Consider the following 15671-nt stretch of genomic DNA (forward strand, 5'->3'; position numbering starts at 1 on the left):
CAACTCGAAGCATTTGTTACAGAGTAGGTCTAGTGGTAATGAACTCCCTTAGTTTTTGTTTATTTGGGAATGTTTTAATTTCTCTCTCACTTTTGTAGAACAGATTTACTATGTACATAATCCTTGCTTTATTTTTTTTTTCCTTTTGGCATTTTAAACATATCCCACTGCCTTCTGGCCTCCCAGGTTTCTTTGGAGAAATCCACTGATAATCTTATTTAGAGTTCTTTGCAGTCTTACTCAGAATTCCTTGTACATGACAAGCCAATACTCTTTTGCTCCTTTCAAGATCCTTTGTCTTTCAAGAATTTGATTATGTGTCTCAGGGTCATTCTCTAAGTATATCCTACTTGGAATTCTTCAAGCTTCTGGGATTTGTTGATCCATGACTACAAATTTGGGAAATGATTATTTTTTCAAATGATCTCTCAGCAATTTGCTTTCTTCCTCAGGGATTCACAGTGTGTATACTGAGCTGTTTGATGGTGTCCTGTAAGTCCCTTTGGCTCTGTTTTTAATTCGTACTTTTTGCTCCTCAGACTTGACACTTTGAAATGACCTATCAAGTTTGTTGATTTATTCTTCTTGCCTATTTGAGCCTGCTGTTGAACCCTTCTAGTGAATTTTTCAATTCGGTTATTGTATTTTTCAGCTCCGATTTTTTAGTTTTTTAAATTATTTTCATAATTTTTATCTTTTTGGCAATATTCTCATTTTGTTTGTATATCAGTTTCTGAATTCTTTTAGTTCTTTGTCCATGTTTTCCTTCAGCTCTTGGAGCACATTTGAAACCAGTGTCTTAAACTCTTAAGATTTAGTACATCCAGTGTATGTTTCTTCAGGGCTGATTTCTTCCACTTAATTTCCTCCCTCTTAATGGGAGAAATGTTTCCCTATTTCTATGTATGCTTTGTGATTTTAGGGGAGGGAGGGTGAAAATTAGGTATATGAAAAAAACAACCTCTCGCAGTGTTTGCAAACTGGCTCCCTGCTGAGGAAGAACTTCAGTAATTAGTAGGGCATGTTCTAACCCTTGGGATTAGCATGGGTGGCAGCTTAAGGTCTTTTTTGGGCATGCATCTTGGCTGGACCTGCGCTTATGATTTTTTTCACTCTCCCCATATACATGGCTGCTTTTTGAAGTCTTATTTTCCTAAAGTCTCAGCCACTTTTCAGGGCCTTCTATCATATTCCACTACCTGTAATCTCTTACATCAGGCATTTGCAGGTCTGTAGTCCCCCTGAGGCTTTTATAAGCAGAGTCTGATTTGGATTCCCCAGGCTTTTCCCAGCTATTCCCTTTTCCCTGTCTGAGCACTGTGTTAGGTGAAACAGACCAGTCCTTTAACGCAGCTTCCAAACAGATGAAACAGTTGCAAACAAGATCTGGTCTGTTCCTTCTCCTTCAAGAGAGGCAACTGGGCAGCTACTTCCTCCCAACTGTGCTGAACCAGGTTTGGGGTCGGGCAAGGGAAGTAAAAGCACCATGAAATTTCCTATCATTTTGAACATGGCTTTTTCTTGACTGGACACTCGCTTGGTTACCGTGAACATCTGGCTGTTTTCCAGACCTCTGAACGTTACTTTACCCAGGTTCTAGTTGTTTGCTTCATGTTTCCCTGGAGAAACAAGGGCCAGAGCTTCCTAGTCCACTAGTTTCCTCTGGAGCTGATGTTCTTAAACCAACAAGAACTAGTCACATTAACTTTAAGTGGTCTTGGAACTAGAGGAAATGTTGATCCAAATCTATCAATCACCCTAAGGACAGAATGGTAAAATGTGAATATGTTGATTCCTTGATACATTATTTGCTAGACTAATTAAGGACTCTGAATCGTTTCTCCCATTATGCTTAGACATAAAGTCTGTTCCTCCTACCCCACAGATATAAAATTCTTAGTGCTCTTAAAAATGTAGAAGAAAATAAAATTTGTACTGTTGTAGAGCAATGCTGAAGCTGGTTCTCACTGAGATGTGAGGAGCTTATACCACAATGTAAGTAACACAGTGCTTTCTTCATCTTGAAAAATCTTGCTATGAGAAAAGTCACCTGAACAAAACCATATAGTTATCAATGTAGTTATTTACAGTTTGATGTAATCTCCTTATCTCATTGTGGAACAGGGACAAACCCCATGGAACGCTTCTGCAAGCCGTACTCTAAGTAGCAGTGTTAATTACTGCCTTACTTGAACTTTCCATAGACTATTTTTTCCCATAGTTGCAGAAGTAAAATGGGAAAGTGCGAAAGATAATACTGATTATTTTTAATAAGAACTACTTTGTTCCATCTCATGATAAAAATCTGAAAGTTGTTTCATGTTACAGAGCCTTAAAATTTTGCCTTTTAAATGTAAAGTAAAAATAGAACATAACTAAAATTCACCTATAAAGTTATTTCACCTTCTATGAGTTAACCTTGTAGTTTTTATTATACATAACAAAATTCTATTTTTGCAGACTGGCTCCTTGCTCAGGAATATTACTCATCATTAGGAATAATAATATTATTAGACATAATAAAATAATATGATTTAACCCCTGAAATAGCCATATAAAACCTACATTGCAATGGAGCTTAATTAAATTTATGGCTTTAAGATAGATATTCAGATAATTCTGGCTCTTTGCAGACTTAAATGAATACCTTTATCTAGAAGAGGTTGACTAAGTTTACAATTCATCTTCCCAAAAAGCCCTGAAATGTAAAAGTACACATTACTCTACATGTTCTGAATTTTTTTAAGTGCCTAGCCTAAAACATTTGTATTATAAACAGCCTGTTAAGAAATTGGAACAATCAAACAACAAAATCTAAAAATTCTTTTTTTCAGATTTTAGAGCTCATTTTATCTGATTATCTTGTTTTGTACAACTAATTTCAACAGAATAGTGCTCCACTGGGAACTCAACAAGGCCTCAAAAAGCAGGATGTGGGGAATTTCCACTCCTTTTTGGTGGTTCCTTTTAATTAAACTTTTATATTTGATAAGATTAGCCTATTAATTTTTTAAATAACTTACCAGCCTTTTTGAATCAAAATGTATATTTAATTAAAGGCTATATTCGCACATAAAGTAAACTTCAAAGTCCTCAAAAGTTAATAAAGCAAGCAGTCAAGAACTTTACTGTTCTACTAGTTAATTTGGCAAACCTCAGTGTGATGGGTAATATCCAAGAACATTAGGAGGCTGGATTATGAAGTCTATTTTATTCTGATGACTCTGGTAACTTAACCAACGGTACTCTGTAGTGTTGGGATCACTCAGCCTTTCTCTCTAAGCTACCCAAACTTTTACCGCAGTGAAGTGCTGCCAAGAGAAGGGACTGGTTCTTGTGTCGCTGGCCATCCAGACTAAGATGTCATTTTTCTTTCTGCTTTCTCCTAGCACCCTCTACCTCACACTTCTGTTTATTCCTTCTCGAATGATTTAGTTATTCAATCATAACTGGGTATTTGTTGTGGCTATCATTTTGGTATTACACTGTAAGTTTCTTAATGGCAGGGGTCTAGTCATTCAGTTGTGTAGCCCGTGGGGCCCTACACAGGAGTGGTTCATTTTTCAGCTAGAGGGACTTGCGTGTGTACCCGGTATGGAATTTACATATAACCAGTCTACACACAGCTATGTAAGGATATTCAGATTCTGCTCTGCAGCAGTAAGATATATATATGCACACACAAACACACATATACACATCTGTATATGGTATTCTTTGTGTGTGCGTGTCTGTGTTTACCCCTTACAACAACTCTTCTCAGTCCTCTTATACTGTAGTAACCACTTCATTGTATCTTTACCGAAGTACTTGGTTGCTTCTTTGATGCCTGCATTCACTCTCTAGCTTTCTGAAGAATCCTAAAGTCACTGCATTATTTTTTTAAATAATCCTACTAGGTTATTACATAGTTATCACATTAACTTACCCTGCTGATTGAGTGTTCTGGTGGATTCTTCAGTTGACTCCAGTTAATTTGGTGACAGTGGTGATAACTACATGCTTAAAGCTGATGAATGATGAAAGTTCGATCTTAAAGGATAGATACTTAGGGTTGATGAGGGAACCAGTTTCCACATTTTCCATGGTAGTTCTAGCCCTCATTTACTTTAAATTTCACCATTAAAAAGGGAATGCAATGTTCACTGGACCCAAAGTTCTACAATAGAATTTTTTCCTCCTTTTCATTTAGAAAGGAAACTAGCTGGTAGTTATGAAACTTGGGAGGGTTCTGTAAGATCTAACACTGAAAAGACTTCACCAATCCCTATGAGGGGTTTGGGGTTAAATATAAATTTGTAAGATTGTGGAACATGTAATTTCCTTCTGAAACAGATTTTTTAAAAATTCTATTTGCTAAAACACATATGGCAATAAAGGTTAGTATCCATTCTTTGAAACCCCCCCACATTTTATTTCTACAATTTTGAATTTACACTGCTTCCATCTAAAAGATTTTTTAAAAAAATCATCTGTGGTCACAAAATCTGAGTAGATTAATGAACTTAATTCTCACTTGTGGTGGAACAAAGGGTAGTTGGGAGAAAGAAACTTCACAATTTTTTTAAAACTTGGTGAAGTAATACCCTCTTTCCAGAGAATTAATCAAATTCTTCCCTTTATATATTTAAATACTGCATAAGGGATAAAGAGCCCTCGTATGAACCAGGATTCATCATACGAAATGTAAAATTGAGTCTGTGGGGTCAATTACCATACTTCATTCGGTTCAGAGCTTTCTACTATCACACCATACATCTGAATAAGAAAAAGTCTTAACATTACTGTAAAAATTCCACAACTGTAGTAATAACGCTGTAGAACTCCTTCTAGAGGAAACATATTTTGATACTTAAATATCTGAAAGTTCAGAAGGCTAAAATTTTCTACCTCAACAATGTGACATTAGAGTGAATGAAAATCAAGAGATGAATCTGTCTTAATTCTAAAGAAATAACGTAAATAGAAATAACCTGTTATTGCTATAGCATGCACTCACATTCAAGTATGAAAAATACCACACAGAAAACAGAAACATTTTTAAAAAAAGATTTAAGATCATAAATAGGTCATTATTGTCACAACACATTTCAGAATTGAAAAAACAAACATTTTGGCTTTTTAGGGAAAAGATTCCTCTTGTTTTCTTAATCAATTCCCTCATCACTGAAAGTACATTTAAAAGTTTCCAGTCTCCTAAGGCACGATATTTAGTCAGAATGCCAATATCACCACCCCTGCTCATGCAGCAGGAGTAAGAGGCAAGGTATTAGCACTAAAAAAAAAAAAAGCAAATTTTTTTGGACAAAATCATCAGTCGTTTAAGAAAAAGGTGGAACAGATTAAGTGATGATCATTTAAGAAGGCCCACAGGCCCAGCATTTTAATATAGGACCTTCTGTTTAAAAACATTTTTTTAATCAAAGTACTTTAACTGATTTAATTCCCCGAGGAGCTATGAAAGAAGGGGACTGGTAAAATACAGCATACTTTAAAAAGGACTTGAGAGGATCAAATCCAATTAGAATAGTATATGGAGGGAAAACACTGTATGGAACCCAGTCTAGACGGCTAGTTTCCTCCTAGTCCTCAGGCCGATCCAGAAAAGTTAAGACTAGGTAATACCTGGGAACATACTCTAAGGCATCTGTCCCTTAATCACGTGGCCCATTCTCGCCTGTCACCCACGGAGATGTACTCAAATACTATATAATTAGATGCATAAATTGTATTTTGTTATCCAATCAAAAGAAGTTCTTTAAAGTAACAAATGTAAAAATTCCTCATTTTTAATACTGCCTTGCTTTGTCCTCTGTGATACCAACTGAATTTTAAGGTTTTATATGTACAACGTGGTGATTTAGTGTTACTTCTAAAAGAAAACCCACAAAGTTAGTGATTCTCCACAGATGAAACATGGGATGAGGTTCATGACTGGATCAACCATGGAGTGTTAGTCATTTGTAAACTCTTGAAGGTTAAGACTAGGAAGTGTGTGTATCAGACACATGAGGGTACAATAGGACAGAGAGAGGTCTGTTTGTCATTCCAATTCTGACAAGGTGCATGGTCTTCGAAATTCCTGTCCACGTTCATGGAGCCATTTATTGGATACTATGAAAGAAAAAATATATATTATTTGCTCCTACTATCTAATGAGTATTTAATTAACTTTTAAGAGCTAGGTCCATTACAAAATTTCTACAAGGGCTAAAGAAAGTTCAAGACCAAATCAGACAAAGACAGACGCTACTTAGGCTGTCTTTTAAGAACTTTACTAAATGTTGGAAACACAGAAGATTTTACATGTGTGTGTGTACATTTGAAAGTCTGTATATGTGCATTTCCTAACGTTTCTAATATTCATTGTAAGGACTAAAGTGAAACACAAATGGAATTAAAATGTAAGTACAGAGTAGGTATAGACAGAACAAAACACTGTTTTACCTGTTTGCAAAATACAACCTCTAATACAAAGACATTTTTAAAATGAACATAAAGTCTCCACTCAACAGTATGATAAATCACTACTAGTATATGCTCATTAAGTTTCCTGGGTTCCAAGGTACTGTTTCTTGATACACCCCAAAAGGGATTAACTTTCTACTCCCCCTGTATCATGGAACCCAGTCAATAGTATCAACATGTACAAAAGATCAAAACTAGGACCATATTAATGCTTAATTACTCTTTTACCTTTCTTAAACTCCTGTATCCAATCTTTAATTCATCAAACCCCATCAATTGTACTTTATCTCTTGAATGCATTCTTTGCTCTCCAAACCTTTTGCTGCTGCTTTAGTCTCTAGGCTTATATCATCACCTGTTTAGACAATGGGGAACAGCCACCTAAACTCATCTCTCCTCCTCCACCAGCCTGTCTTCACTCTAGTCCAGTGGGTCTCAAACATAATCATCAGGGGAGAGCTTCTAAGTCCTGAGGATGAGGGATCACGCCTTACTCTTGCTGTGTAGCCTCTAGACACATGTAGCTACTGAACACTTGAAATGTGGCCCAAGTGACACCCACTGAAATAGATTATATGGGTTTAAATAATTTATATTAAAACAACTTCACCTTTCTTTTTTTAATGTGGTCAATTCTATACTTGGATGACCCTGAGAGTGAATCCCTCTCTAGCCTCACACTAGTCCTGGCCCTGGTCCCTAACGTGCCTGGGAAACTATTGCTCTATTTTCAAGATCAAATTAGAAGATGGTAACTTTCTACATTTGGGGAGACTTCTTCAGTTTACATCTTTGTATTAAGCATGTACTATACTCAAATTTATCCATTATTGTCTCAGAGACAACTGTAAACCTCATGAGAGGAAGAGAGTCTAATTCAACTTCAAGTCAATGCAAGTGGAAATAGTGTTAAAAATGTCACCAAAAATCTGATCTGTTAAAAAACAAATTTATATTAAGATCAGAAACTTCTCTGGTTGAATCTCTTTCAGTGTAAAAGCCATATTAGGCAAATCTGTCAGGAGGTTTTCATTCTTTTAAGATGTGATTGTAATTTCAAAATAAGAGACAAAAATCACAAACTCAATTCAGAGAATACAGGCAATATTTACCCCATTTGTTTCCAACCAGCACTGGACAGGCTGCGTGTCGTGTACTATAATCTCCTTCTCCACTAGCAAACAGATTATACCAGAAAACAGCAGTTCCCTGTGGAGAATACCAAATTACCCCTCAGTAAAGTATCAGGTTATCACATTTAACAGTAAATTTTCCTCTGTTCCTGTGGAAATAACTCTCTATGGCATATATCTTTCCCTAATATATTTCTGAAAGTATAATTTACAAAATTTTGGTGATGACATGAAAATATTAAATACCACAAATTTGCTTAACAAAAAAAGGACATGTGCCCTCCATTTTGCTAGTGTCAGATCTGTTTGCTTCAGCAAACAGCACACAGAGCCCACTGTGGAAATGAAGACTTGTCACTACAAATCCCTGGTGGTTCATTGTTTCTAGGTTCTCAAGGTAAACTGTGCCATAAAATTATCCTAAGTTTTACCTAGAGATAATGTAGCCCTTAAGTATACTACTTTTAACAATGTAACTTATCACTTAAACCATGAAATATAGTTGCATCTCTTACACAGGAAAAAATATAGCAACCTCAAAAACTAAAACAATGAACCAAGTTTACCTTTTTGGGCCAAACACTAGCTCCTACTTCAGGAAAAACAGTGGCTCCTCCTGCTAACACATCGCTCATCTAATAAGAGACAAAAGAGTATGATAAAAAAAATGCTGGTAGAATAAAGTTAAATATGCCATTGTGAGGTAGATGTGACATTAACTACTAGAGTGAGAACACCTGGACGTGTGCTTACACAGATGGGTATGTGCATACTAGTCAGTTATTAAAAGCAAGATGCTGTTTAGGTTTACATACATAGATAACAGCAAAGGAATGATAGTCAGGAAGGGAGACTGGGATATAATTTGGGGTAGGTTATTTCTTTATAGCCAGAGGTTAAAAGAGGGATGTAAGTATGTGTTCTATAGCACCAGAGTATCTCCTCTATGGGGGCAGGAATTTTCATTTGTTATAGTAGCTCAAAGTAGGTGTTCAATAAATACCCGAATAAGTGAATTTTAAAAATATAAATAAACACCAAGAAAAATAACAAGCTAAAACCACTTTTGCCATTTCTCATGGTAGGGTATCAACACATTAAGTTAGTCTTAAAGATAATGTAGAATAAAAACACACAACCTTTCAAATTAACTGAAAAGCACATGCACAAATTGAGGCAAAGGAAACACAGATCCTATAGTGAAGAGGTTTTCGAAAACAACATAAGTAGAATGTAGAAACAATGACTATCACAAAGCAAAATCCAACTCTATGCTGTATCCGAGAGTCACGTCTGAAACAAGCAACAGGGAAATGCTACAGCAAAGAGAACAGAGTTTGATCTTAATATCAAAGTTTAAATCAAAGTAAAAGGTATTAGGTGACATAAAGAAGTGTATTTTACCATGAGAAATACAGGATCAATAACAAAGAGCTAATAGCTCTTAAGCAATGAAAATAACTTGGTAGAAATTAAGAAGTTGTGCTCTATGGCCCACCAGCAAATAGCATGTAAATGATGGAAAAAAATAAATGCCAGTCTAATCAAAATGCTATATGTAACTAAAAGGAGACATAATAATCTAACATACAATCTAGTAGTCAAATAATCTAACACTTATAGATTAATAGACCAAATATTGTATCAACTTTCATAAAAGCAAAGAATAAGAAGAAACAACTATAGTCAAGCATTTAATGATTCTTAAATGTCTCAACCTTACTAATAAGAGAAATGCAAATTAAAACCACAATAACTGCCAATCTGGTAAGTAAAAGATGGACAGACCAAAAGTTTGACAAACATCACACTTAAAGGTGGGATATAAATTAGTACAACCTCTACAGATCTCACCCCTAGAAAGTATACAATGTAGCAACTTCTCTCCTGGTTTTCATTTAATAATTCTCATTTTTAATTTACCTTATGCATCTGCAATCCTCTTGTAATCTTAGATCCTTTTTTTTTTAACAGTACCTTAAATCCTTTTCTAATGGTACCTTAGATCCTTTTGGAAACAAGATGGAGTTGGGGGAGAGAGGAGAGAAATCAGAAGGTGAGAAGGTAGGATGGATATAGGGAGAGAGGGATATAAGAAAAAACGGAAAGAGGAATGGAAGAATTAGGGCAAAAGATTAAACAGGGAAGGTAGCAGGGAGCAAGACAAAAGAACAGACCGAGTAGAGAGAGACAGGTTTCGATAGGGAGTGAGATACATCAGATAGCAAAAGCGATGCCATTTCATACAAATCAAATGGGGTAGGAGATAGAAATGGCAAGGAAGTGACCAAATTAAGTCCAGACATAAAATCTATCTTTTTAAGTTAACAAAGTTTACAACATGGTAGATCACACTTCCCACATACAACACATCCCAGTATGTCCTAACCCAAATGTTTTTTTTTCCATGATGCTGACATTCTTCTTGAGTGGTAGGGTCTGCGTCCCTTCCCCTTGAACCTTGACAGACCTTTATAAGTGCCTCAGTTAATAAAATACAGCAGCAGTGACAGCACTTGGCTTCTGAGGACAGCTAATAAAAATGCCACTTATGGCCTTGCTTTGGGAGGGATACTTGCTCTTGGCATCAAGCCACCATGCTGTGAGGAAGCCCAGGCCACGCGCAGTTATTTTGGCCAACAGCTAGCTAGCCTCAACCTCAGCCTTCAAGGCGACCCCAGTGCCAGCCATCACCTGACTGCGAATGCATGAGAGAGCCAGAGCAAGAACCATGAATAAAGCCCAGTCGACCTCATAACCATGAGAAAAAGTTATTTTAAACCAGTCAGTTTTGGGGTGATTTCTTATGCAGCAGTATATAACTGGGACAGATACTATGATCAAAGCTTAATTTTTTCTATCATGTGAATATATAAACAGTTTAAAAAATAAAAGATCATACTATTTTGAAACTACTGAATAATTTGTGAATGGTTACCCTTGATGAAACAGCTTCTAGGGTGCTGTAATGTGCTATTTCTCTATCTGGGTGCTGATACACCAAATGTGTTCACTTTGTGAAAATTCAGCAAGTTATATCCTTTGATCTGTACACTTCTCTGATATGATATATATCAATTAAAAATTCAAAAGAAATTTATTAAAATGTGTATATATACATAAGTTCATATAAATGCATAGAGATGTTTATATACACATTACAGATGACATAAACAGACAGTCCCACTACCTGGAGAAATTGTTATTTTGGGGTATGGACTACCAGTGATTTTAATTTTCTTCTTCAGGTTGTAGTCATTACAATCTGAAAAAGTTAAAAATGAAAGTTTTTACAACTGAGTAAAGGGAGTTTAGAATTTTTTTTTCAAGTAGGGTGCTAGATAAGAGTTAAACAGAACCAACATCTGAACACATCAAAATAAATGAGTCATGTGATCAAATCCCAACTTAAATTTTAGCTGTAACTTACATAGAACAGCCATGTAGCAATTCTGTTTCCTGTTCCCAGCTCTTTGAAAGCATCTGGCTCATCTTTCTGTGAATAAAACACAATTCAGTGGTGTAAAAATTCAGTAATGCAAATTCTCCAGGGGCAGCTAACATTAGTAACATGCCGTATGGTAAGCTAATAACAGGACAAGGAGGTTCATTTACAACGTCCAGTGCACTATGTACGACAGGCACTCAATACTTGTGGGTTGTTATTTAGCCTGTACGTTCAATACTTTTGATATGCCCATTCAGGGGAAAACCCAGATTTGTTAGCTTAAATAATGAGAGCCCATTTCCACTATGCATAGATTATTTTAAAAATTAACACCTATAGTTTTACTTTCTTAAAAAGCAAGAGCTTAGGGCCTCTTAAATTCATGAAGTCTATTCTCTGGGTAAAAAAAATTACCTTGAGATTTACTTTGAACTCATGATGCATTCAAATGTTCACTGCTACTATTCTTGTCTGTCTTTGGGGCCATCAACACTTTAGTCTGGCTGGAGAATTCACATCTGGCTATTTAAATGTAAATTAAAATACAGTATAGCCTCTTGGCATTTTCCCAGAAAAATGAATGTATCTTTCACACAGAAATTTATACACATTTATAATATCCCCAAAATGGAAACTACCTTAATGTCCTTCAAAGGGTGAAGGACTAAACTGGTGTATCCATACCATCGAATACTACTCAGCACTAAAAAAGAACACCCTATTGGTATGTTCTGCAAAAACATGGATGAATCTCAAGGGAGTTCGGCTGAATGAAAAGAGACAACTTCAAAAGGATACCTGATGTATATAAGATTTGTGACATAATTATGGTGAAGAACAGATTAGTGGCTACTGGCAGTTAGGGACGGGAGGCAGAAGGCTCTGTGCAGCTACAGAGCGGTACTGCAAGGGAGTCTTGCAGTGATGGTGCGGTTATGTATCTTGATTGTAGGGGTAGTTACACAAAGCTACACGTTAAAAGAAAAAACTACAGACAGATGCGCGCACACACACACACACACACACACACACACACAAATGCAAATATAATGGGTGAAATATGAGTGAGCTCTGTGGCTGTGCCAGTGCTGGTACTACAGTTAGGCGGAGCGTTAACACTGAAGAAGGCTGAGTGACGGGGGCATGGGATCTCCCTGTACATTTTTTGAAACTTCCTAGGAATCTACAATTATTTCAAAAAGAAAAAGAAAAAAAATTTAGTTACATTAATGTCAGGACTTAAACAGTAGTCTTTCACATTATCCAAGATACTCAGATATTTTTCAATAATTGAAAAGAGAAAGAAAAGAGACTGAAAATATATTCTTTGCTAGCCTATACGGAAAGAGTCTAGGATTCTGGGATTAAGTCAGTCAAGGGCTATAACACAATACAGACTGTTTTTTCTTTCCAAAGAATATACCCTTATTTAAAAATAGTAATAGATCAAGAAGTTTATTAGAATACCTGGCACATTCCTTAGAGTTCATGTAATTATTATAAAGCATAAATTAGTTAAGATAAATGTCATAATTTATAGCTCAATATGTTATTCTCCAGTCTCTACAGCTATTTTCTATTTTTTATCCTCTTGTCTCTCAAAATGTATTCCTGTAATTTCTTCAGATTTATTGGTTAATTCACTAATTTATTTCAGCCCTCTAATCTGTTTAATTTATCCATTAAATTTAAAATTTCAACAACTTTTCTACCTAAAGCTTCTATTTATTTTTCAAATATATTAAATCATTTTGAGAATTAATTTTTATTCTTTTATTTTTTAATATATAATTATTATATAGTTATTAAATATTTAATATAATTATTAGTTACTTTATATTCTGTATCTGTAACTGATAACATCCTGGGGGTATCTTAACTGTTCATTGTTTTAGTCTCACCAATGGTGTCTTACTACCAATTAGTAATTTTTTTTTAATGAATTCATATTTGGCTGAACTTAATTTTTAAAATTCTAGAGGTACTGGAACAAGGATGCTTCTTTTCAGGGAGGATACAGGTTTGTTTCTGCCAGGTACCAAGGAGCACTACTAACTGAACAACTTTAATCTCTCCTCTTCCAGGGTAGTAAATATTCAAATCTGAGATTCACGTGAAGGTAGGCCTATGCTTTCAAACTGCCAGGAGAACCTCCCCGTAACACATCATACCCCAGCCAGGATGCAAGAAGAAACTCTCCTCAAGGCGCCTGACTCAAAGCAGATTACTTTCAAGGCCATTCTTTACCTGAAGGTGTAATCCTTTTGGAGGCTTAGGTTTTTTGCAGGAGTCTCAGGTTAGCAGCCTACACTGTGGCAGGTCCTTCCACAGGGCTGTTAATCGCCAAAGCTCTAGGTTCCTGGAGGTACGTGTCTCCAGCCTCAGCTTTTTTGCTCCCCTTTAACTTTCTAATTTTAATGTCCAGGGTTTCTTTCAGTTTGCCTTTGAGAATTCCCTTTACTTTCTTCAAGGTTCAGCAATGCATTGAAAAGCATCTTAAGGTCTTTTGCTGTGTCTCTAGGCATTCTTTACTGCTAAAAAAGCTTAACAGAGTATCTATTCTACCACATGCCCACAAATTCCAAATAGGCTATGAATTAATACTAAAAGAACAGAATTAACATATCATGCCTGTAATCTATAATGAAGAAAGAATATGAAAACGAATATACGCATGTATATGTATGACTGAAACATTACACTGTACACCAGAAATAGACACATTGTATACTGACTGTGAAAAAAAATAGATGTATCATATCTAAGCTTCAGTAGAACTCCTATATTTTCCTTTTTTTTTTTTAACTTACCCGTGCAAAATCAAAATGGGGTTCGTACTGTCCTCCAACTCCATAATTTGCTACCTGAAGGAGAGAAATAAAGCATGAATAAAAGAAGTATCAAGATTACTACTCAAAACAACCTGAGTCCCATTTTAGCTCCTTATATACCATGGTTATTAGGTACTTCTAAATAAATGAGAAGCAAAACATTATTTAAATCAATGAGAGTTCCTAAGAAACCAAGGATGAAAAACTAAGGATAGCTACTGTATACAATTTTAGAACCTTGTTTTTTTAATTGAAATATATTTGACTTATATTATTAGTTTCTGGTGTATAACATAGTAATTAGATATTTTTATAGAATACTATCCACACAAAGTTGTTACAGAATACTGGTTGTACTTCCTGTCTTGTACATTACATTCTTGTAACTTCCTTTATGCCTCTTAATCCCCTTCACCTATTTTCCATCCCCCTCACAAGGTATTTTAGGACTTTAGTTAATATGCTTTTCTTTAGCAAATATTTGGGGGACACGGTTTTCCCTAATACATAACAAACAAAATTTGAATTAGAATTTTAGAATTAAAATTTTCAGATTTCCACTATTAATTTTCACTAAACACTTTCCTTTAAAATTTAAATCAAGATTCATATTTTCCAAAGCCCAAAATGCTGGCAAACTCCCAATGTACTATAATGGGAGTCTCTTTTCTATATTTTTTTTTCCCCTACTTAGGTAAAAGAGGGGAAAAGTTAACATCAATTTAATTATTCCTGATGGAGGGCCCTAACAACTTCATTTGGATATGACAATGTCCCAGTGTGAAGCAGCAAAAGGAAGTAAGAAAAATATTTGGTCTAAGTTCAAGTTCTAGATTTCTAAGTTACAATACAGCATATGTAACTTTGGATACAATCTCAGCCTTCTTATTTGTAAAATAAGCAGAATGATACTTTCCTTCACTCCCCCCTTCCAACCCAATGACAAAAAGCTGACAAAATGAAAGGAGAATGTAGTTTAAAGAGCGTTGCTTATGCAATGAAATGAGAACATAACTAAAAGAGTGTTGCCCACAGCAAAGTCGAAGTCCTATGTAAATTATTATTACCATGGATCTTTTACTTCTTATGTTGTAGATGCCTTGGGTTGGATCAGCCTATTAAGTTAGAAATATATCAAGCAGCCTTAAAGAGCCTGTGAAGGTTAGGCAGGTGAGAATAAATATAAATTAGGAAAGAAAGACACAAAGAGTTTTTAATTGTCAAATGAGTACCAAGGAAGTTGTAGATGACTATGGAGTAAATAACTCAAACAAATTGAAATACAGGCAGTCTTGTTTTGCACAAATGCACAAATGTCAGAAACTATAGTTTAGCTAACTGTTAACACCAGCCCCCCAACACCTCTGTGGATATCTAAGTTACCACGGTATATTAACTGTGAGTAATTGCATAAAGTGCAAATATTGCTGCTAGCTCTTCATTCCACAAATTACTATATAAATAACAGCGATTGGTCATTGCACATCTGTTAGTTCATGCACAGACAGCAAAGCACGTAGTTGTGCTACCTCCTTATCTCCCAGTAAAAACCTATGTGATATTTTATAAAAATAGATAATTGGAAGAGGGAATTGGCCAACAAAGATAAAGTAAGGCAGAGAAATGGAAAGCAAACTGCTGTAAGTGAAATTCAAATCAAACTTAAATGAAGATACAGAAGAAAAGGCTGACAAAAGAGAAGGCTTCCAAATTGTTTCAGAAATTCTAGATACACAGCCAGAGGACCTTGGTAAAGGCAAAGTTATTAACATAAGGAGAGTAACTGATGAA

General features: G+C 35.5%; 1 protein-coding gene across 3 annotated transcripts in view; it reads right to left on the bottom strand.

The window, feature by feature from the left end:
* Positions 1–5035: 5035 nt before the first annotated feature.
* The window catches only part of P4HA1 (prolyl 4-hydroxylase subunit alpha 1), a 68073-nt gene continuing 57437 nt past the window's right edge, over positions 5036–15671 (bottom strand). For 2 of the 3 annotated variants that reach the window (XM_074374175.1, XM_074374174.1), the window contains exons 11-15: positions 13860–13909; positions 11032–11097; positions 8168–8236; positions 7581–7677; positions 5036–6114 (exon numbers count right to left, since the gene is read on the bottom strand). In XM_074374175.1, coding sequence (XP_074230276.1) covers positions 6044–6114; positions 7581–7677; positions 8168–8236; positions 11032–11097; positions 13860–13909 — 353 coding nt within the window. In that variant the 3' untranslated portion in view covers positions 5036–6043. Of the gene's footprint in view, positions 6115–7580; positions 7678–8167; positions 8237–11031; positions 11098–13859; positions 13914–15671 lie in introns of all 3 variants that reach the window. The other variant, XM_010963183.3, reaches the window with a different exon arrangement.

This window comes from Camelus bactrianus, chromosome 11 (genome assembly GCF_048773025.1).
Source record: "Camelus bactrianus isolate YW-2024 breed Bactrian camel chromosome 11, ASM4877302v1, whole genome shotgun sequence".
NCBI lineage: Eukaryota > Metazoa > Chordata > Mammalia > Artiodactyla > Camelidae > Camelus > Camelus bactrianus.